We start from the raw sequence: 24816 nt of genomic DNA, 5'->3' as shown, positions 1-24816 counted from the left end.
CCGGAGTTTGACATCATTCACCCGTGACACTTTCACTATCCCACTTTCTGAAATGATTCCTCACAGCAAACGTAAAAAAAATAAATCATAGTTATTCCAAACAGTCCATTTTGCTTGGCATGAACAGCTTCAGTCATCCAAATGTTGTTTTCTTTCTAATTATTAACTTATTAATTTCTACTCATTATTATTACATTTTTCTTACATTATAATATCATTAATATTTTGTGTCAATGCAGAGTGAAGAGTTGTAAACAAGTCTCCTTCAATTAATTTAATCTAAATTATGCAGAGTAACATTAGTACAATATACCTTCATTATTTAAACATATCCTTTGTATTTAAATTATCATTATTATGTGAAACAACACTATTTAGCACTGCCACCATGCCTTGACAATGACTAGTGACTTATTACAACTCTAGTTAAGTTTATCGGCACGCTATATGTATGTCTCCACTAGATTCCAGCTGTGCGCCACTTCGGCATGTTCAGTGTAAAATTCCATCATATCCGTGGACGCCACATTTTTTCCCCGCAATCTGGCAGCCAAATGTGAGAGCATCCTGTAGGCTGCCTCCTGCAGAAAGAGAATGAAACAGATTTACAATCAGTTTACATGGACGTCAGTACATTATTCTGAATTAGACAATATTATGAACGAGGTGTTTACATCAGTTGCTTTTAGAATATTTCTTTCATGTTCCCGTTTTACATGTTAACCACCTTTTTCATACACCCCATGATGCTTTGCGTGAATTATGAAGGTAACTTATGTTAAACTGTAAATAATCAGTGAAATGTAATTAAAAACTGAATGCAATGAGGTGTTATTATTCTCCTCACTGTACATCCTTCCAATGTCAAAATGCAACTTATTAGAATAAATGAATTATTTTCAGTAGGCCATGAATAACCTTGAAAACTCACAATGAGCATTTACGCCATATTATTGACATATTGAATATTAATGTGCTCAGTGTTGGGGAGGTTACTTTGGAAATGTAATAGATTACAGATTACAAATTACCCTATTTAAAATGTAATGAGTAGTGTACCTTTACAATTACTTTATGAAAGTGAAGTAACTAATAACATCTGATTACTTTTTGATTACTTTTAAATTTCTAATGTATATTTTTTAACTAAATCATTTTCAAGCATTTATACCAAGCAGGTGTGACCTTACAGTAGCTCTGTTTAATGTTCGAATTACAAAAACTTTCATCACTTAAGTTAAGATTATATTAATTGAAGTTTAAAGTACAGCCACCACAAAACCAGACCTTATAACAGTTTTTTTTACTGTTGTTACAAAATCAAAAATTTAGTTAGTTGTGTATAGTGATTTTCTGTTTGCAATAAAAATACATCTAAGCTATTTTTGCAATTTTCATTTTTAAATCAAACCAGCTTAAATACAAGTCAATCATATCTTAGAGATCAGTAAAACTGCCACTGAAACATATGAGGCTTAATTGTTCAGTTCAGTTATTTACTGCAATTAATATGCTGTACCAAACAGAAACACATTATAGTATATAACAGCATAAACTAAAAATCCAATAAAACCAGGTGTTACACATTTAAAATACTACAGTAATTTATAGTAAAGGGAAATATTTAGGAATTATATTATTATATTATAGTTACATTATATTGTATTGTATATTTACAACTCTTCATTAATAAATTACACTACATAATATAGTATTATTAGTAACTATCATGAATTAATAATAATTACCATAGTATACTTAAGCCTTTACTACAGTAAACTATATATATATATATATATATATATATATATATATATATAGACCTCCTCTTCCTCAGTCATTTTTGCCTCAAGCAAATTTCTTGTATTAGCCTAATTGGTTGGCGACGTCACTGACCAAAGCGAGAGGTGGCAGTAACATATCAAAAACTTGTTGTCGACCACTGAAAAACAGGTAGAAGAAGAAATCGTCATTCTCGCAGTCTTATGGCTTTATTTTCATCGGCTAGACACCGGCCTCACAGCTCTGTGAATGTCTGTGCCGTCATTTATTGATTCGCGATCGGTAAATATAGCTTGTGTGGACGCTACTACTTGACTTGACTAAAATAATAGCTTCGCTACTGAAAAACGATTTGATTTAGAAAGTAGCGACGCTACTGAGAAATGTAGTTATAGCAGAATAGCACCGCTTTAATAAATGGCCTTAGCAGAAGTTATAGTGCATTTCAAAAACAGGCAAAACAACAGCCTTAGCAGAAGTTATAGTGCATTTCAAAAACAGGCAAAACAACAGATTAATATTATTTAACATATCCCAGATTTTTAAAGAACATTTTTAGATATAACCTCATTTGTAATCTTTAACATTTTCATAAGTAACTAATTTAATTACACATTTTTTCTCAGTAACTGTAACAATTTACAGTTACAATTATTTTATAATTAAGTTACGAAACGCAGTTTCATGTAACTAGTTACTACCCAACGCTGAATGTACTGTAGGCAATACAAAGAAAAATACAAATACAGTGAACTGAAAAAAGCTTCACCACAGATTTAATGGTGATACTAATGTCATTTTAAAACACCTACGACCCTATCATACACCCGGCACAATAAGGCACAAGACATGTATGGTGTGATTTGTTGCTATTTTCAGACCAGCGCAACCCTATTTTTCACGGTTTGCACCACGTTGGTTAAATAGCAAATCCCTTTATGCCATTTTGTGGACTCATGGGTGTGCTAGTCTAAAATGGAGGTGTGTTAAGACGCAATGTTGGCGCATAGATATTTTAAGGAACTGAAATAGACTGTGCCATTGACCAACTAAAAGCTGGTCTAAAGTCCAACGCAGAGCGCGTTAGTTATGCGCCTATGCAGGTCTAAACGCTTATACTTTGCTTTATATACCCAGGATGTACAACAATACACAAATATCTTTACATATGAAGTGCTTTTTTTCAGTTTATTCATGACTGCATGTTTATTTGCGTTTGTATAATGTTATTATTATTAGCAGTATTATTTGCTATATGCATATTTATATTTGTTTTAATAAACCTGTCTGGTTTTGAAGACGTATGCATCAGCATATAGGGCATAAGAATGGGACGTGTGTTTGAATGTAACTCAATTTTTGACCACACTTGTTTATTTTTGTTTATTTATTCATTTGCAAGAAATTAGAACTAAATTTACAAATAGTTTTAAAACAAAAATTTGCGCTTAACAAACTAAATTAAATACATAGGCTAATGGATGTCTTCAGTGGAGTGCGTACAACACTGTTTCCTTACTCCACGAAAGTAAAGGAGTAAAGTAAAGAGCAAAAGTAAAGTAAAGAGGGCGAATGGATGAGGCTCATTCTTTATCCTCGCACAGATAATGCTTAGCTGTTTTCTCGCTAGTAATGCATTCAGTTTTTCCTAAAAGTTTTTACTTACAAAATCCGCCATGTAAATAGCAAATGTGCCATGGCGTGATGCAACTAACTCTTAATAGGAATAGGAGATAATACTTTGATTGGTTTAATGCATGCTATGCTCAAAACACACCCATAACTCATTAAGAGAATAAGCACAACCCTGTTAAGGGCGTCACACACCGGATGCGGCGCGCACATATGAAGAGAGATTAGACTCAATAATAATTCACGCAAAAGACACGATGTACACATGCGTAGCCAAATTTAAGTACGTGAAATATTTATTTATACTTACAAAAACAATTCACATGCACAAAATAAAAATACATTTTCATAAAATACGTTTCACAAATGCAAAACACCATTTGCAAATGGTGAGTGTACAAAAAGTTTTGAATGTTTAAAATTCACGAGTTCATCCTGAATGAGAATGTGCAAATCCTCTCTCACGTACGACTCATTCTGAATACGAGTGTGTGCATTTTTGAGACTTTCCTGTCAGCACACACCTCCCACGTGAGTCACTCGTGCCCTGTAGCCAATAAGATGCGAGCTTACTGTTCAACCAATCACAACTCCCTGAGAACGCGGGAATGACCTAAGCGCTTCATTGTGCGCACCATTTGCGCAGTCTGACTTAATTAACGGAGATGATCCTCTAAGAAGAAGAATACTCCTCTATTTAGCATGGCAGGTGAAGAGCGGGATGCGCGGGTAAGTGGTTACTTGATTTCTATAGTGGTTTATGTATGCAAAGATTAAGTATCAAACGTTTGTTAAAGCAATGGCTGCTGTTTATAATGGAAACTTTATAACGTAAATTAGGATCATCTCCGTTAATTAAGTCAGACTGCGCAAATGGTGCGCACAGTGAAGGCCTTCGGTCATTCCCGCGTTCTCAGGGAGTTGTGATTGGTTGAACAGTAAGCTCGCATCTAATTGGCTACAGGGCACGAGTGACTCACGTGGGAGGTGTGTGCTGACAGGAAAGTCTCAAAAATGCACACACTCGTATTCAGGGTGAGTCGTACGTGATAGAGGATTTGCACATTCTCATTCAGGATGAACTCGTGAATTTTAAACATTCAAAACTTTTTGTACACTCATATATTTGCAAATGGTGTTTTGCATTTGTGAAACGTATTTTATGAAAATGTATTTTTATTTTGTGCATGTGAATTGTTTTTGTAAGTATAAATAAATATTTTACGTACGTGAATTTGGCTACGCATGTGTACATCGTGTCTTTTGCGTGAATTATTATTGAGTCTAATCTCTCTCCATACGCACATGACAGTTTAAAGTATAGCACACCAGATGCGCACATTAGCACTCTATTTAAAATGAAACTAATCAGATGGCGCTCTATGGCACGGCAGAAATATGAACAGAGTCTTGAGTCGTGACTGGCCACCGCAGACAGCAGCTGTCTTGCAGCGCCGGTGTTTGTACTTTGATAGAAATCCATGTTTAGAATTCTGAAATGCATGTCGCTGCTTTAGACCATGCGCCGCAGGAGAAACTGTCCTTAAAATAGCAAAAGTGGATTCACTTAATGCTTTTGCACCATGTGCTTTAGACTTTGCACCTAGATCATTAAAATAGAGCCCCTAGTGTAACTGTAATGTTATTTTCATGATAAATGCTAAATAAAACATCTCATTCCGTTTTTACTGAGTTTATGAATTTTTTGCAACACAACCTTATTGAATGAAGTGTTTTATTTCATTTACTTAAAATGGACCTTGCCTAATTACCCCAAGTACAACCCATAATTTAAAACACAGTAGCCTATCATAGAAAAAGGTGGATAGTAGTGCAAAGATTGATTATTATCACACATTATAAATAAATGCCATCTAATGTTAACTCCAGAATTTCATGTACTGTATCACTGCACAGTATATATTTGTTAAGGTGCCATTTACAGTTTTGGGTGTTCATTCATTTTTTTCTGGCTTAGTCCCTTTATTAATCAAGGGTCGCCACAGGGGAATGAACCGCCAACTTACCAGCATATGCTTTACACAGAGGATGCCCTTCCAGCTGCAACCCATCACTGGGAAACATCCATACACACTAATTCACACACATACACTATGGACAATTTAGCATACCCAATTCACCTAAAGCGCATGTCTTTGGACTTGTGAGGAAAACCGAAGCACCTGGAGGAAACCCACGCGAACACGTGGAGAACATGCAAACTCCACACAGAAATGCAGCCGAGGCTCGAACCAGCGACCTTCTTGCTGTGAGGCGATTGTGCTACCCACTGCGCCCCCAATTTTGGGTGTTTTATTTGTAATTTTACAAAATCTGATGTAAAATTAGGTGCATTTAATTATCTGGCATTCTACAAGTACAAACAGACAGTGTAGGACACAATTTCTTGATTTTAGTTTGTGGCTAAACATTTGACACTGCGCACATGAAAAAAACACCATAGTATTTTATTATTTAAGTGTATACTATGATGTATATATTCTAGCATGTACAACACTTTGTTAATGAATGCTATGGCATACTATAGTATTAACTAAAGTGAACTGATAAACTGTAATAAATACTTTAGTATATATACTTTAGGTTTTACTACAGTAAACTGTGGTATTGTGGTACTTATAAGTTCTGGGCAATTTATGTCACTATAGTTGCTGTATTACCATGGCAAGCATAGAATTACCATAACAAATTAATTCAAGTATTGTACTATAGTATGATTTTGGGGGGAAAAAATGAAAAGGTAAAACAGATGTAATAATTTTCCATAAAATACTGTATTTTTTAATGTGGGAACCTGCAGTATTAGTGAACTGATTAACTGTAATTACCACTGTGGTAATTTATTTTGAGAGTCCGCATGTTGAATTTAAGTTACATTGCATCTACATGCCAACAAATTCTCATTAGATTATATGTAGACTGTTGGGGTTTGGGTTAGTGTTAGTTGACATGTACTTGCAAAGTTTCTTATAGTCAGTTAAAATTCTGTTGAAGGAGCAGTATTAACAGAAATCAAGCAGACAGTCTACTAATACTCAAATAGACCATTAAAATAAAGTGTTACCAATACGGTAGTATATTTTAGGTTTTACTACAGTAAACTGTAGTGAATTGTAGTATTTATAGAGGATAGGGCGATTTATGTCACGATAGTTGTTGAATTACCATGGCATCTATAAAATAACCACAACAGATTAATTTAAGTGATTTACTATAGTATGCTTTAAAAAAATATATAAAAAGGTAAAACAGTTCTAGCAATTTCCTATAAATTACAATATTCTTTAATATAGGTACCTGTAGCATAAACAAAAGTAAACTGATAAACTGTAATAAAGACTGTAGTATATTTAGGTTTTACTACAGTAAACTGTGGTGAATTGTTGTACTAATTCAGTATATGGTGATTTATGTCACTATAGTTGTTGTATTACCACAGCATCTATAGAACAACTACAACAGATTAATTTAAGTGATTTACTATAGTATGGTTTAAAAACGAACAATTATAAAGGTAAAACAGTTGTTTTAATTGATTATAAATTACAGTATTTTTTCATGTGGGTATTGCTTATGTATTCTATTGCAAAAAATCAAAGAATATTGAATCCTAAGCTGTGGTAATAATGTGTCTAAAATGTACAGGTCTATTTTGCACTTCAATAATGTGACTAAAATAGGAATACCCAACAACTTAAATCGATTTTTGTTTACTTTTAAGTGTAAAAGTAAATAAAGGTAATCAAAAATCTCAATTTACATAGCATTCTTAATCAGAATATTGTCTTAACTGAGTTAATATCAGTTACTGTGTTTATTTACATGCTCTTATTTAACCCAAATGCCCCTCATAGCGATTTAGGAAACACATTAACCAGCTTTCTGTCAGCTTACTGATTTGAACGCATCCTTACTGCTAATTAAAGCACATTCAGAAAAAGTAAATAAGCTGCAGAATAAAAAATAAAACTGCAAACTTTGACACTTTCTTGACCTAAACTAAAATAAAAATGTCTTGCATTTGTCTTGCAACATGACAATTTTCCAAATGATTACATTACACCAAATAAACTGATTTACTAGTCCTGTGAACGCTCTTTACTTGCATTGGAGGGTTATTGTTTTGCTTAATAAACAGTTTTTTTGTTTGTTTGGTTTTTGTTTTGTGAGGACACGGTGTGCATGTAAATGTGCTCAATAACCCATTACGTCTCTGTGTTTCAGAATCAGACTTGCATCCTTACCCTTTGAAAGTGAATAGAGCACAGAAGCATTGAAGGTATCGCCTGCTCCAAGTGTGTCCACAAGCTTCTCTGGTGGAAATGCATCTGAATGAATGATCACACCGTCAGGACCCATGGCATCAGCTCCCTTTTCCGCCCAGGCACAAATGAGGGTGGCACTGGATACACATTCAAACTTATATAAGCAGGTAATATTTGAAAAGTACACATTCTTAAAAGCATACAGTAGTTCCAAAAATGAAAATGTCATCAGCATTTACTTCAAAAGGTTCAAAACCTTTATGAATGTCTTTATTTTTCTGGCGTACACAAAGAAGATATTTTGAAGAATGTTGGAAACTGGTGACGTCCATAGTAAGAAAAACAAATAATATGGATTCCAACAGTTTCTTCTTTTGTGTTGAACACAAGAAGGAAATCAAACAGGTTTGTGACAATAGAGTAAATGATGACAGAATTTCTATTTTTGAGTGATCTTTCCCTTTAAGTGGTGATTTTGATGTATAATCAAGTCTATCAAATTTTTGTAGCACTAGTGAAATAAACGTTTGAAGATATTTTAAAACTGTTGGAAACCATTGACATCCATAGTATTTGTTTTTGCCTACAATGGAAGTCGATGGATTCCAGCAGTTTACAAAATATCTTCAAACGTTCATTTCACCAATGTTACAAAAATTCTACTGACTTGATTGGGAAAGTTCACGCAAATTAAATAACACGGAAGAAGGAAATGAAACATAAATGATTACAGAATTTCTATTTTTGAGTAAATTTCCCTTTAAGTGGTGTTTCCGACGCCTAATCAAGTCAGCAGAATTTGTGTAATACTAGGGACATCTAGTGGTCGCTAGACAGACTCACCCCTTCTTCAGTCGACCACTGAAACCCTTCAGTGCTGCAGCGGCTGAGTCGAAACCAAAGTGTTGGGCCACATCCTTACTAACAAAGACCTGGGTGAAAGCAGATACAGATACTCGGGTTATGTGGTATCTAAACATGTATTGGCTGGCCTGTAAATAATAGAATATATTCAGACTTATACAGAATTTAAAAAGCAAAAGATACAAAAACAATGCCCATTAAAGTCTTAAGCTCCTTACATGTTCATTTATTAAATATTGTCTCTACAATATATTTATTAGATATTTTAATTTCAGCTCCCATTAACAGTGCAGTATTGGAAGCTCAACTTATTTGAATATTTGTGCATTGAAAGATGAACAAAATGACAGTTTAATGGGGGTAGATTTATTTTCACACAAAAAAATATATATACTTATTTAATAATTTAATTCATTATATAGTTTTAATAACTAATTTCTAATACACCCATCCCCCCCACCCCCCCACACACACACCCACACACACACCCACACACCCAGTCTAAAGATATACCCTATAGGTGAATTGGATGAACTACATTGGCCGTAGTGTATGAGTGTGAGTTTCCCAGTTGTGGATTGCAGCTGGAAGGGCATCTGCTGCGGAAAACATATCCCGGAATAGTTGGCGGTTCATTAAGCTGTGGCGACCCCTGATAAATAAGGGACTAAGCCGAAGGAAAATTAATGAATTAATAATATCTCATTTCTTTTGTCATTGCCATGATGACAGTACATAATATTTTTACTAGTAATTTACAAGATGCTAATATCCAGCTTAAAGTCTAATTTAAAGGCTTTACTAAGGTTAATTAGACAAGTCATTGGGCAACAATGGATTATAAACACAAACAGTGCTTCATAACCTCAACACAATCCTCCAGAAATCCTTTAATATGCTGCTTAGATAATCAATAATTTTTAATAATGTTGATTTTATTTTTTTATTAATGTGTAAACTGGCCAAATCCACCCATTCAAAATTTACAATTAACATTTGACTATTATTCAATCAATAAATCCAAAGTTAATAAGCCACAAAACAAAACTAAGTAATTAATTAAAATCAAAATAATGCTTTTTATTCACATGTTTAATCGTACCAAATCACCCAGAGGGAAAAGCTGATAGAGCGGCTCTCTGGTCTTCTCGATTTCCACAGAGATGGTGATTCTGTTCTTCTCGTCTTGTTTTTTGTTGTACTCTCTCACCCTGTCAATCATCTTCACTTGTTCGTCAGCATTACGGCCCTGACAACACATTCATAAAATGATCAGCTCTGGCTCTCCACTTGTGGAATAAAATAAAGATCAGAAAGAACTAAATGATGTTTCAGTGTGTTTTAATATGTAGCAAACGAAAGTTATTTGGCAGACCCGCTCACCTCCCAGTGGACCCACTTGTATTGGCTCAGATCAACCTTTGAAAAATCTTCTACAGAAACATCTGGCAAGTTTCTGATTAAACAGAGAGAATAGCTGATGAACGTGCTTTTTTTGTATTTTAGACTACAACAGTCAGTGTGGTCATCAGTATATGAGAAGTTCCAGATAGGTCATAATCACGCTCTATTATTTTGACATGATTTTTCTGTAATCATATAATTCGAAACTATTTACAGTCACAAAGTGAATCAGTGCAAGATCTGCAGTGGAAAAACCTTAGATTACTGCTTTAGAGCGGATGCCTGTCAGTTTGTATACAGAAAAGCATTCGATAACAGTCATCAGTGCGAACAAATAGTCAGCTTTGGGCTGTTATTATAAGATAACAGTGATTATAAACCAATGTGTGCTCCTCATCATAGAGAAGGAGAAGATTTGGAAGTTTTCAAAACAGGTATTAGTGATGAGAAATATTATTTAAGGCAGAAATAAAAATAAGTGCTGTTTTTTTATGTTAGTTTGCTACAGACAAAGCAAATAAAAGTAAATGATACTGTGCAGTCCACTAGTCCACAAAATAAACCTCAGCAGAGAGTTTTGTATCATTCTGCATGAGGTTTATTTTGGGATAATGAGCATCTAACTGGATCATCCCACTTATTACACGGCTGCTTGACAAATAAATAGAAGCAATTACAATTATATATTGATTTGAGATGAAATAGTATTATTATGTGGTACTGTAATAAATGCAGTTGCCAGTAATTGCTCGGTTGTGCTGTTTAGTGGTCATTAAACTGAAATATTTGGACATGGAATGTGGAGAGTGAATATTCAGTTTAGTATTTAAGGCAGCCATGGAATAGAGTGAATTAGTGCCCATCAGCTAGAAGTTCCAGAAGTATTTTTCCAATTCATTTTATCCAATGGGGATATTAAAAAGGTTTTTGTGAATGTTTTACAAGCAACGAACCAAACCAAACAGCTACAAGCTGAATCACAACATTACAAGCGTTCATTTGAAGTAAAAACGTATGTGAAAAAATAAAGATACATGAATAAGGTTTTAATGAGAAAAAAAAATTACAATCCAAACCACTGCTTAATATAAAATACAGATATGAACTACATATGTAAGAGAATAATTTGATGAAAATTATTACGATATATATGCACAATTAATATTTTTCAGATTTTACAGTGATCGGCCCGAATATCCATTATTTAACAGTTTCAGTATTTAATTTATTTCATTTATTTTATGTTGTATAAATTGCATTATGAATTCAAAATTCAACTACTACTTTATTGCAATTTTAGTAGTTTGAAACAGTATAAAAAGCATAAGAAATAATATAGAGAGAGTATTAAGTCTGTAAAATAACAATAAAAAATACTGGCAGTTTATTACCAGGTTTTTGTACTGTAGTTTACAACACAACTCAACCAATATATCACTTCAAAAACTATTAAAAATGTCAATAAAAGTCATCAGAAGTTGTTGGAGAAAAAGATCAAGGTCCCATAATGCAATTTAAAAGCTTAAATAAATGAAAATAAAAACAGTGAATCACAAATTATGAATAACTGCTAATTTATGGATTTTTTTTCTGTGTAGTATTTCTTAACAAATTCTGCTATTTAACATGATTATATTAAAAACTGCTCAATTATTGTGAACATAGCATTTAATAAAAGCATATGCAATTGATTAACAACCTCAGACTGTTTCAAAAGCAGGTCTGCCTTTAAAACTGTATCAGTTATTCTTAAAAAAACAGTTTCCTCATGGAAAAGAAATGAATGGAGATTTTACTTCTGGAACCTGCAGGTTGCACTCTGCAAGTGAGCTAGTAAGCTTTGACATTGTGTGCTGTTGTGTGTTGTTTAAACAAATGAATAAAATAATTTAGCAAATTAAATTAACTGTTAATAATTTCCCACAAAAAAAAAATCATAAGCACTCAAATAAATGCATGCAATGTCAAATTGTCGTGATTTGTTATATCAGCAGCGATATCAAGACTAAATGAATGTCAATTATGACATTCATAGATTATGATTATTATAATTCACGGATCTGACTTTGATTATATTATGATTATTGTGACTTTTAGATGTTGCTCTTACGTGTCTGAGAGCACGACAGTGCGAGAGCCATTGGCAGGACACACCACACAACAGGCACACGGGGTCTCACCCCACTTCTGCCAAGCCACACCAGAAATGTCCACCCCGCGCCGTGCAAAATCCCCCGTGATGAAACTAGTACAGCAAACAGAAAGGCACTGCAGTGACCCATATGCACTACTGAGTGATTTGGGCAGGAAACGTTTATCAGGCTCACAAAGCGTGCCGCATTGAACTTCGAACCATGCACCTTCAGTGCACTCTTAGAAATGTAAAAAGCATCACCACATAGAGAGTTAGCAATTTGTTTTTTACATTTTGATGCGATCAGGAATATGTCAGCTGGAATAGTTGTTCCTGTGAGGAAAGAGCTTTGTACTTACACATGAACACACACACAAACCTGTTCATATGTAGAATTGTACGGCTTCCTGTGGTCACACTGCTGATTACTACAGAGGCTGGAAAGGAGCATTCAGCATGCTCCAGAAGAAGAGAGATGTCAATCTTGTACATTTGAAAGTCATTCAAGATGAAGCTAGAAGAACACATTAGCAAGGAAATGTATGCATACAGAACTTAAGTGTACAGCTAATGTGCGATCTAAAAAAAAAAGTGTGATCTTCGGAAAGTTGTGGGAGGAACTGAAAAGTATGGAAGCTTGTTTCAGCCACAGGTTTTTCTTGCAGTTCTAAAATAAAAATAATTTTAAATAGCCTTAATTGCAAGACATAAACTTCAAAGTCTGTCTATGTGTCAGCAATTTGAAAAAAGTCATTGTGATTTTGTATGTGACCGTTCTTACATTCCCCCTCACGATTCTGCATATTTACCTCACAATTTTGGCTTTTACATGCATATAAAGTTCTCATTTAATATGTTATTTAGTCTTTGTTTACTGGCAAAACAAATTTCATTGTGCGGTGTAGGGCTGCACGATATTGAAAAAATCTGACATTGCAATATTTTATTTTGCTGCGATTTATATTGCGATATGAATACAGTTTCACCAGATGACTTGAATAGCTCTATTTGAAAAAACAAATTAACTTTGAAATTGCTAGAATAAATAAATAAGAGCAAATATAAAAGTGAAATAAGTAGTGGGATATTCAGGTAGAGTAATACAATAAACTACGATGTTTTCATGATATTTTAACCCCAATAATGATAGATCACAATATCAGCAATATATCACAAGAAAATCCATAATATATCATGATATTTGTGAATGAGGAGGGAAAGATGCATTAAAAATTCACAAGATGTGTTTGTTTTATTAACAGCACATACATTTATTATTAGATATATGTTCGATCCCCCATTATGAGAATTGCCACCTCATGCATATAGCTATTTTGTCCTGCCCCTATTAATGAATAATCAAATGTAAAGTAAAATGTAAACACTGCACATTCTTCATTGCTGATCAACAATAATATCCCAAATCCACATTGCAGATGCTGTGATGTGACTACTGCGAATGCACACATTGCAATCTCGATGCTGAAACGATATACTGTGCAGCTCTAGTATGGTGTAAACCGTTTTAAGCCTTAAGTTAAGTGAAAATGCATTGCACATACCAGTATCTGTGTGCATATGTGTATATTCAGGGTTATCAACCACATATTGATATTTTTAAACTCTTCTGAAAAAAAATTGGCATTATGTTGTCTAAAATCAATATGAAGTTTTACTCAAACACATAAATATATAATTTTTATACTGTATTGTTAAATTGTATGTTATGTTGTATGTTATTCTTCCAGTTTATATTGTAATCTGTATCAAATATGTGACTTATTATTCTGAAAATTGTCACACTTTACAATAGATTCCATTAGTTAATGTTAATCTATTTACTAAGAATGAGCAATACTTATTAATCATAGTTCAACATTTACTAATCCATCTATAAAATCCAAAGTGGTGCTAGTCAACATTAGTTAATGCACTGTGAGTTAACAACTAACAATGAGTGATTTGTATTTTCATTAATTAATGTTAACCAAGATACTGTACTAAATGCAGTGTTCATGTTAGTAAATACATTAACAAATACATAAACAGTTACCCTGAAAATGTCGTTGTACAACAATAGATAAAAAAAAACACTTACTCAGCGACTGGTCCAGGAGCCAAAGACCCCATAAATGCACAAGGGGCCCCGAGAAGAGACAAAACAGTGCACGTGTTTGATGCGTTTCCTCCTCTCTGCCATCTCTGAGACACGCATCTAACATGATCAACAATTGGGTTATTTTATGACACCGGTGATGCAACAGTAACTGCAGGGTATATCAAGTCTATATGGTTGGTTAAGCTTTTGGATTGGTAACGCAAAACGTGCACTAATATAGTAATACTGTACAAGTTGTTGGATGTATCCGAATTTCCTACCTGGTATCAGTATCTTCTTCCGGGTATTTATCCACAACATTTATGATATCCAGACACACCAAACCAATGCAGAGGATCTTTTTCTCTTCCATATTCTCCCTGCAGAAAGAAATCCTGAACTACGGACCTGGGAGGAGAGGTCATAACGTCACACTATTCCGAAGATTTTTCTTTCTGAGTGAATGGGAGAGGTAAACACGGACACGAAGTGTGACGGCTTTTACCGAGTGTGTCCGAAAGTACCAGCGCGAACTGAGCGAAAGACACGATGATTTCCGAAGTTTACCGAGTGTCAACGTGAGTTCTTACCGTTGCATTTTTTTTGTGTGTGTGCTGTAATGCCTGTAGTTGTTTACAAACGTATTTTATGCCACGTGACGGACATCCAGATTATTTGTTTATTCATCGTTATCTTTTATAAATATACAAGTACTAGTTGTATTTTAGGCAATGGCCTGCGTGCTGGTAGTTGACAAGAGATTCGGTAAGCATATTAACGTTAACGTTACTTGCTGACTATAAACATATATATTTATGTTGAGTACCCGTGTTTGTTTAATATTTAATGTATAATATTCGACATATTTATGTATATAGAGGCAGTTTCATAATAACATTTTGACCAATTCGCAGTCAAATGGAAGTTGTAGCATCTGATTTAAATGATAACAAACGAACAACATGTTGAGCCTACGTTTTAAAAAGTTATATCCAGTCTTTAAGATTAAATATTATTTAAATACTTTTTATATTTTATGTGTGCTACATATGTTCTGGGGCAGAAATAGGGATTTGAGGGGCCCTAAGCAATTCCTATGAGGCGCCGTGTAGGATTTAAATCAAACTTTGCTTATCAACACACACATAAACACGTGCATATACACCTATAAATTACTCGCATATACACCTATACTTTTAGATGTTTAAAACAACATATATGAAACTTGTGTATATACATATAAACTTGACACACGCATACACTCACACACACACACGCACATACATATAAACTCCATTTATGCAAACACTACGACACACGCGCACATACATATATACTCCATCCATGCAAACACACCCACATTAACACACGCACATACATATATATATTCCATCCATGCATACACACCCACACTAACACACGCACATACATATAAACTCCATCTATGCAAACACACCCACACACACGCGCACATACATATAAACTGCATTTATGCAAACACACCCATATATATATAATGACTTGTGTATATACATATATGCAAGTGATTTCATATGTGAGTGCGCATGAATTTTTCACTTTAAACGGAAGGTATTTCAGTATAACAGGAAGTTATCTCAGTTCATAAAAAAGAAGTCATTTCAGTGTAAAAGTCACAGCCAAAACGAAATATATCATTATTTATAATTATAAGCATGTATCAGGTAATTTCATTAGCTGTGTTGTAGTGAAATCTATCCTATCTTCAAGCTTATGAAATATAAATGATGTGATTAATGGAGGTATTAGGTCTTTTGATTATTGAAAACATGACATGACTGCTCCAGCAAAATGTTTATTAAAATCCTAAAATAAATGAAAGCAGTAGGTTTAATCAATACACGGTCACACATGAAGTATATAATATTATTTATTATTAGAATAAATACATTGTTGTCTAATATGATTTTCTGTATCGTGTCGCAATCCTTAATGGGTTATTTTGGGTCCACACTTCAGTCCAGAAGGTGGCAGGAATGCACATTGTTGGTTTGCCAGCTGCCATTAATCAGAAAATAAGACGAAGTAAGCTATTTTGCCACGTTTCTCCATTTGAATGACCATGATGAACAGTGATAGCGCTAACGTTACAGACGCAACTAACATTTCGCCGACTATAATAAGATCCATATCTAATTCAGTGGAGTCAAATGTGTCCCCTTCAGCTGAACTGCAAACAGAATCTGAATTGCGCAATTTGTTTCGCCATCAAGGCCCGCAGTTCAAGACTGCGGTCACGCCATCTGCGGTTCGGAGAGAGACGGTCACGCTATCTGTGCTTTAAATTGTAGTGCGCGTCTACTCTGTGTTTTGCGGTAGACTAAAGACGCGTGTGTTTAATGCGCTGCAGTTTTATAATCTTGTTTCACTTTTATTCGCCTGACTATATCATCCTCATTGCAATTAGCACAAGTAAATAAAGCACCGAAAAACGTCACGGCTATCAAGATCACTCTGAAATTCATGTTGATTTGCATGAGAAAAAAAATTACTTAATGCCTTCCGTTCACACTGAAAAGTTAACGCACATCCACATATAAATCACCTGCAAATATGCACAACTTTGTATACATTTGTGTATCTTATTTTGGATGTTTGCTCGACTGTTTAACAGGTGTTTATGCATGCTGGGAGTTGTATGTGTGTGGGTGTGTTTGCATAGATGGAGTATTTATGAATGTGCGTGTGTTAATGTGGGTGTGTTTGCATAGATGGAGTATATATGGATGTGCGTGTGTTAATGTGGGTGTGTTTGCATAGATGGAGTATATATGTATGTGCGCGTGTGTGTGGGTGTGTTTGCATAGATGGAGTTTATATGTATGTGCGTGTGTTAATGTGGGTGTGTTTGCATAGATGGAGTATATATGGATGTGCATGTGTTAATGTGGGTGTGTATGCGTGGATGGAGTATATATGTATGTGCGTGTGTTAATGTGGGTGTGTTTGCATGGATGGAGTATATATGTATGTGCGCGTGTGTGTGAGTGTATGCGTGTGTCAAGTTTATATGTATATAAACAAGTTTCATATATGTTGTTTTGAACATCTAAAAGTATAGGTGTATATGCGAGTAATTTATAGGTGTATATGCACGTGTTTATGTGTGTGTTGATAAGCAAAGTTTGATTTAAATCCTACACGGCGCCTCATAAATTCCAGCCATGGGGCCCAGCAGTCCTAATATGCACCCTTTATTCTATCTATCTATCTATCTATCTATCTATCTATCTATCTATCTATCTATCTATCTATCTATCTATCTATCTATCTATCTATCTATCTATCTATCTGTCTATCTGTCTGTCTGTCTGTCTGTCTTGTTTCTAGATTTTTATCTTAATATAATCTCTACATTTTTAATTAATTGATTCTTAAAATTACTAAAAAACTGAATGAAACCTGATTTTATTGCTGAACTGATTCATGATTAGGGGATCGGGACAGATTTACATGGATGTAAAAATTACATATTGTCATTTGTTAGACTCTCACCATAGAAAATATGATAGAAAACTACAGTATGTTAAATATTATTTATAAAAAAACTTATAGGTTTCATTTGGGGGCTTCTGATTACCTGGGGCCCTAAATAGCTGTTTACCTTGACTGTTGGTTAAATCCGCCACTATATGTTTATCTCTCATCAAGGCACAACAAGTTTTGGAAACTCTAGAAAAAAAAAAAAAGTAATGTACAACTGATTTGATTTTCTGTATTAACATTAATGGTATTAATTATTTCTGAAAACAGACCTCGAATGAAGAAACAGAGATGAATTCAGAAAGTGTGGTGGCAAACAGTAACGTGGAGATTTTCCAGATCTACAAACTCCTGCAACATGTACGGGAGAAGAACAAACCACAGATAAAAAAGATGGTCTGCGCAGGTGTATTCAACCTGATAAACCTGACTGAACCCAAACATGGACTCGGTGTCCTGTATCAGGCAACTGTGGATAGAGATGAAGAGCTGGTACAGTTTCTTCTGTCTCTGAGAGCCCATCCTGACATACAGGACAAGAAGGGCTGCACACCGCTCATGCTGGCTGCACAGTTGGGCTACTACAATATTGTGCATATTTTGATCAAAGGTTATGCAAATGTGAATTGCACAGATAAAGAGGGCAAAGGTGAGAACATATATATAGAACTATATGGTACACTATAATTATAGAATTTACACAAACAGGTTAACCTCATAAAGCTTTAAAGCTAGTAAAGGGTGACAAAAAATTGACAGAATTAAAATTTTCGTCCCTTTATTACATTAGATTAAAAAAATCTTGATTATGTGCTCACTTCAACCAACATGTTAATTTCTTTCTTCAGCTTCAGTCAGAAAGAAGGTTTTTGAGGAAAACATTCGCAAAGTTTTCTCCATATATTGAACATATAGTGCCAAATTGCAGTTTCAGTGCAGCTTTAAATGATTTTACAGGATCCCAGGCAAGTAATACTTGCATAGTAAAACGATTGGTTGTTTTTATTATATATACTTTAACCACAAAAGCTTACATTCCAGTGCTACAATTTGTTTAATTATAACTTATTTGTCAGCTGGGATTGTGAAGCTGCGTTGAAAATAAGCACAATGCATTGTTTCAGCATCAACATCGGAATGTGCACATCTGCGTTAGTCACACCTGCAACAGTCACATCGCAGGATCTTTAATGTCAAGTAGGAGCTACAGTTTGGAATTCTTGTTATTTTTTAGGTTAGTTGCAAAGTTTAACCATTTAACCAAAGCTTATATTTTGCAGAAACGTCTCAAGTGATTTTAGAGCATTCAGGCGCAAGAAACATTAACATTTGTAGTTTTATCAAAGATTAATTGCATTTCACTTTCATTTAATTTCCAGAAAAATATAAAGTTCTATTCTTTTCTCATTTGTATCTTTTGTTAAATCTAGTTTAAAATTAATAGTTTAGTTATAAATTATGCAGATGCACTCCCCTATAAAATCACCCCATCCATTTTCAAGTAATGAGTTCTTTACAAATAGTTATTCAATCTATCTGATGAAATATATTTCATATTGCAATTTATGTCACAGTAAAACAAAACATTACAATGTCCTTTTTATTTACATTTTTTGCAATATTGTGTAGCCTTAATTGAAACTGCAATTTGGGTGTTCATAAAACTCCAAGTGGAGAAAAAATTATGAAATATTTGCCTAAAAAATGATAACAAAATTGTTAATGTGGACTTGAACTAATCCGTTATTGTGTTAAAAATAAAAAAAACATTGACCCCCCTAATAATGCTTTATCCCCCCTGAAGGACATCAAAAAATATGTATGGGGAGGGAGGGTCATCCCTTTATAGTAAGAAATAGCTTAATTCAATGTTATCTTTATTAAATATTAATAATCAAATAATATAAATATACATTTCACCCCCCATAACAGTTCAAGAGTTCCCACTTAAATATGCTTAGCGTTTATAGCAGGTTTGGCATGCTGTCCTGAGAGAGAACCCTGAGCTCGGAGATACTTGAGCCAAAGGCTCCCGCCTGGTCAATAAGTATATAAGGGGATCCGAGATCAAGTAGGTCTTGAGAGCTCCCCCTTAGAAAAGGGGAGGAAAGGGAGGAGATGGGGTGGAAGGGGGGGATTCTTCCAAAACGAAGATAGAGCAGTAAGGAGAAAGCGATCCATTTATAGTAAGCTTCGATCACTCTGATTGAGTTAATAACGATTACAGATGAGAAGCCAGTCGTGCTCCTCTCGAAATTAGTGAAACTTCACTTCATACCACTGTGATGCATTTTGCATGTAGCCTGAAAAAAGAAAATTACACAGAATTTGTATAGTTTGATCTACAGTAACCTTTAAAATAGTCACTAAATATCCCTCAAAACACTGAAAACATATACATTTCATTAATAAGTTAGATGGGGGGAGGGGGGTTTGTTATTTGTTGAGGTTATATCCTCTGATTTTTATTTTATTAGTATAAGCTTAAAGGATATTTAGGGCATGTGTTTAGAATATATACTAAACTTCTATTGTTTGATTTGCAGGGGTGCTGTTTTACTGTCTCTCTCCATCCAAAGAACACGCTCTCTGCCTACAGATGGCGCTCACCAGCAATGCAAATTTCAACAACGTTTCTAATTCAGGGAAGCCACTTCTTGTGTTCGCCTGTGAAAATGCAAAGGACTGTGAAGACCTGTGCTTAAACATTCTGGAGAAAGGAGCTGATCCCAATGCAGTTGATCAGGTTTCAAATATGAGCTCCCTCATATTTTATAAAAAAAGCAATAATTATACAAGAGTCTCTTTGACAAAGACACAATATTACAGTATTTTAATAGACAAATGTGAAAATCAATGAAATGGAATCATTATAATTAGTCATGTTGGGTCTCTATAGGTGACACGATGCTCTGCGCTCATGGAGGCATCTAAAGCTGGTGCGGTAAAGCTTGTAAGAGCCATTTCACAAAAAGGAGGGAATCCTAACTTAGTGGATGAAGAAGGACGGTGTGCTGCCCACTTTGCTGCAGAAGGAGGTTTTCTTGAGGTTATTTCATGGCAATATTAAGAGCACGAAATATGGCATTGTTTCACTTCGGAGAGTATTACTGTTTTTGTTTTATATAGGTTTTACAGGTGCTGTCAGCATACTCGGCTGACTTTTGTATATGCACAACAAAGGGTAGCACACCACTGCACTTTGCTGCTGCCGGTGGGTTCAGTGAGTGCTGTAGATTCCTGGCTCAGAGAGGTATGATCTAAAGGTTTTCTATTATTTCCAAAGAATAAGAGCCAGTCATTAAAGTACCCATGAAATCAAAACCAACCATATTGATTTTGTTAGCTATTTTGCTAACTTGATGGTGAACAATTCATCTGTGCATGTCGTTAAGAAAAAAATAGCTTTCTCTTGTAGTCTAAAATAAAATTTGATGAATTCTTAAATTAAAATTTAATTCTTAGATTACGTCTGTCTGGGGTATTGGGCATGTCGTACACATTTAACCACGCCTCTCCAACTGTCAGTTTTAACAGCGTTATGACAACAAACAGAAATGGTGAGAAGCAGGGGCCGTTTACTAAATAATTTTGTGTTGCACCATCAAACTTAGTTTAAATGTAATGCTTTGTATTCAACTAAATACAACAGCAGCCCCCCATGTATAATGATAGAAAAGAGATGAGAGCAAGATTAGTTTACACTGAGGAGCTCACGATATGATAATGACAAATGATCTCCCTCTACTCCCAGCCTCATTTTCCTCTCAAATCTCGCATTTGTTTCAGTTCATGAAAGAAGAGTTTGTTTTTGTTTCAAGGAGTATTTTGTGTTAACTGTATCTATTAATGAAAACGAGAATTTCCCCATGACTGAGTTTTTCTTCCTGCTCTTTTGTCTTTTAAATAGGATATAAAAAAATCAAGTGTAATGATTTGATAATTCATGTGTATTTTGCGTGCATTCACGGCTCGTGGTGTAGGTGTGTGTGTCATCTGTTATTAGTGACTGTCTGTAATTTAATGTGTTATACAAATGTGATTTATAATTTCATTTTCATAGGACAGTTATATATAGATGCATTAGTTGCAGAATTTTAAAGCAGTTTAACGATTTAAATACTTTTTGGATATTATGGACATAATATATTATGACTATTATGTGATTCAGTGCAACTACGCATGACTTTACAAAGAGCTTACGACCTTCTAATTATGGTTTGCCTTAAGAGCATGTGGTGCAACGGAAGTGAGAACAAATTTAGTTACAAACTAGCTAGTAGTTACTAAGCCCCTAGTGTGGACTTTACGTTCTAGGTTGAATGAACTTTCCTTAAACCCTTTTCCTGATCTTTCGGAACGAAATGACTTCTTTACTGCATCCAATCAGCTCACAGTGGAAAAAACAAGCCATGCCCACTGTTTTCCCATTTAACATTCCATTTCTCTAGGAACTGCATCACAATATGAAAAATAAAAAATGGTCGCAGCTTCCAGTTCATGCGGAATCCAGAAGTTTTACATTATGACTAGTTATGCAAGATAAATTGATAACTGATGAATGCTAATTTTTGACCTTATCTTTGTCACCCCAATAAGAAAAGAAGTGTTTTTGCTTGAGGAAAGGAAAAAATATCAGGAGTGTGCGAGTTTTTCAACATAAAAAAATGCAGCAGAATTGCAATGTGTAAATGATTTTAGGAGTAAAAAACATTATATATTTGTAATCAAATTCTAAATATAAAGAGTTATCAGTACTGGCCAAAGTTTAATTTCAGTGCCTCCCTATTTATGTCATATGTCAAAGTCAAATTTATAAGTCCTCATGCTCAATTTTTATTTTCCAAGTGATGGTTGACAGAGCAAGTACATTTTCATAGAATTTCCTATAATATTCTCTAACTTACAGTCTTATGTCTTTAAGTTTGGCTGGAATAAAATCAGTTATATTAGTTATAAAGCAGTTAAATTAGTTATTAGAAATTATTTATTAACACTATTATTTAAAAAAATTGAAAAAAAAAAATCCACTAAACAACACATACAAAATATTTTTTAAAGAACTAAAATTTCACAGGCTAATAATTTTGACTTTAGCTGTTTATTACATCAAATATTATTTTTTGTTTGTCTATATCTACAATAGGATGTAATCCCAAACTGAAGAATCTGGAAGGTCAACTTCCAAGCCAAGTCGCCAAAAGCAACGGCCACAAAGCTGCATTGAAGGAGCTTAAGAAAGCAGAAAAAAGACATGTGAAGTTTTCTGCACCTGATGCCATAAACCCCAATGAACCCTGGGCCATCATGCTTCACGACTGGTCCTGTGAACATGAGGCAGCCTTGCGCAGATCCTTTGAATCTGCTGTAGAGCTGGATAAACCTGTTCAAACAGTTTCTCTGGAGACATTTGTGTCTTTGCTGTCCACGAATCAAGCACCAGTGAGTAATGAGAACTTGCAGAGGGTAATCAAGCAGCATGACAAAAGCCACGAAGGTGTCATCAATCTAAATGAGTTTTTCAAAGGCCTCAAATACCTCCAAAAGCCCTTTGTCATCTCATCTTATGCTCCAAAGCCGGCTAAAAAAGGAAAGGGCCCCAAAGAAAAAAAGAAGAAAGATAAATGTAACTCATTATTGCCCATATGCACGATGCCACCTGAGCTGGTCTTGAAAAGAGAAGACAGTGGGCTACCTTACTACATGATCGAGATCTGCCAGATGTTTACTCACATCAAACCCTTCAACCAAGACCAACCTTCAATCCACCACATTGAGAATGATTCGGCATGGTATATTGAGCCTGCAAAGATCTATAGCAACGTCAATTACTGTGTGAGGAGTGGAGATCTAGAATCTCTAAGACTGGCGTTTGCTCAACATGTGCCTGTTGATATCAAAGATCAGTTCTATAAGACTCCACTTTTGACAGCATGCAGCTGTGGAAACTACCAAGTCGCTGAATTCCTCATTTCACTGGGGTAAGTTGACTAGTTACTACATACTACTAGGGATGCAAGGATTAACCGATTTCACTATTAACCGCGATTTAATTTGTCACGGTTAATTAATTTTAAAGGCTTCTCAACACTGAGTTTCTGCACGTAACAAAACTGCTGCAACTAAACAAAGTGTTGCCAACTGTGTGCTAGTTTAAAATTCTGAGCTTGTACACCGAGGCTAATACGCACACACACTGGATTAACTATGGCTAAGGCTATTAAGGGCTGTTCACATATTGCATCTTTTGCGTGCACAAGTTCGTTATTTCCAATGAAGGCGCGCGCATATTGGGTGCAACGCACTTGTGCTTTCCAGGCACACCTAGTTGAAAATATGCCGCAAGTCTCAGCGAGTCACGTAACAAGAACTGACTGATCAGCTTCATACTTTGTACAGAATATACACATTACTACTCAAAACAAATAAAAAAAAACTCAGCTGGGCTTGACGCAGCCAGAGAAACATTTCCCAATGAGTGAAAATTACAGCAGCGTTGATATGGAGGGTTTTTCTCCGTGCCTTCTGGCTGCCTCGTTTCTATTGGGCACACGCAGACATTTGTCCCATCGCGCTTCATTCACAACACCTCAAAACAAGTTTTTAAGTTGATGCCCATGCAGCAGGACATTCTAAATAGATAAATGTATATAAATCAGTGCTTAATTTCAGCAGGATCTTGCCGGATCTTGTTCAAGGAAATATCAGATATTTGTATTTTTCTTTCCGGTGTCATGAAAAATCGGGTTCCCCCTGACAATTGGGTCCGCCTAGGATCCTATTGATTCACTGGATATCATATATATATATATATATATATATATATATATATATATATATATATATATATATATATATATATATATATATATATATATATATATATATATATATAAATGCAGTGAAATCTCGTTTAAATTTATGCCATTTAAAAGAATGTTATAATTACATAAAACTATTTTAAATTGTGTATTTCGTATCCTGATGTACAACTAAAGACATGTGTAAAGTTTTTATTTTAGATAGCCTGCGACGTGCTACCAGTTCTTATTTAAATATATAATGTTACATATAAATACATAAAAACATCAAAA

The 24816-nt window shown here is 34.6% G+C and overlaps 2 protein-coding genes across 3 annotated transcripts in view; one reads left to right on the top strand and one right to left on the bottom strand.

Annotated features, from left to right (window-relative positions):
- Positions 1-259: 259 nt before the first annotated feature.
- khk (ketohexokinase) lies at positions 260-14674 on the bottom strand. Of its 2 annotated transcripts, none has more exons than XM_056477530.1 (8): positions 14482-14674; positions 14201-14317; positions 12482-12616; positions 9948-10020; positions 9667-9813; positions 8544-8632; positions 7680-7837; positions 260-581 (listed from the first exon to the last, which is right to left on the bottom strand). In XM_056477530.1, the coding sequence occupies exons 1-8, from the start codon at positions 14571-14573 to the stop codon at positions 493-495; spliced, it is 900 nt and encodes a 299-aa protein (XP_056333505.1). In that variant the 5' UTR covers positions 14574-14674; the 3' UTR covers positions 260-492. The 2 variants fall into 2 exon arrangements, with proteins under 2 accessions (XP_056333505.1, XP_056333504.1); XM_056477529.1 differs by lacking the exon at positions 12482-12616 and adding an exon at positions 12079-12213 and having other exon boundaries at positions 14482-14671.
- A 3328-nt stretch (positions 14675-18002) lies between these two features.
- Positions 18003-24816, top strand: part of ankef1b (ankyrin repeat and EF-hand domain containing 1b) — a 10094-nt gene continuing 3280 nt past the window's right edge. The window contains exons 1-5 of the mRNA XM_056477473.1: positions 18003-18371; positions 20269-20468; positions 20622-20771; positions 20852-20975; positions 22869-23703. Of these exons, the coding sequence (XP_056333448.1) occupies positions 18014-18371; positions 20269-20468; positions 20622-20771; positions 20852-20975; positions 22869-23703 (1667 nt within the window). The 5' untranslated portion in view covers positions 18003-18013. The remainder of the gene's footprint in view (positions 18372-20268; positions 20469-20621; positions 20772-20851; positions 20976-22868; positions 23704-24816) is intronic.

Source organism: Danio aesculapii, chromosome 17 (assembly GCF_903798145.1).
Source record: "Danio aesculapii chromosome 17, fDanAes4.1, whole genome shotgun sequence".
NCBI classification, from domain to species: domain Eukaryota; kingdom Metazoa; phylum Chordata; class Actinopteri; order Cypriniformes; family Danionidae; genus Danio; species Danio aesculapii.
This window is presented reverse-complemented; position numbering and strand designations above follow the sequence as displayed.

What these genes read in the sequence shown, in the direction of transcription:
- khk (XM_056477530.1), bottom strand. Translation starts at nt 14,573, where the DNA reads ATGGAAGAGAAAAAGATCCTCTGCATTGGTTTGGTGTGTCTGGATATC. An exon ending in ACAATTCTACATATGAACAG is followed by an intron (nt 10,021 to 12,481) that starts GTTTGTGTGTGT and finishes CTGTTTAATCAG; the next exon opens with AAACTTGCCAGATGTTTCTG. An exon ending in TTTTCCCTCTGGGTGATTTG is followed by an intron (nt 8,633 to 9,666) that starts GTACGATTAAAC and finishes GCTTTCACCCAG; the next exon opens with GTCTTTGTTAGTAAGGATGT.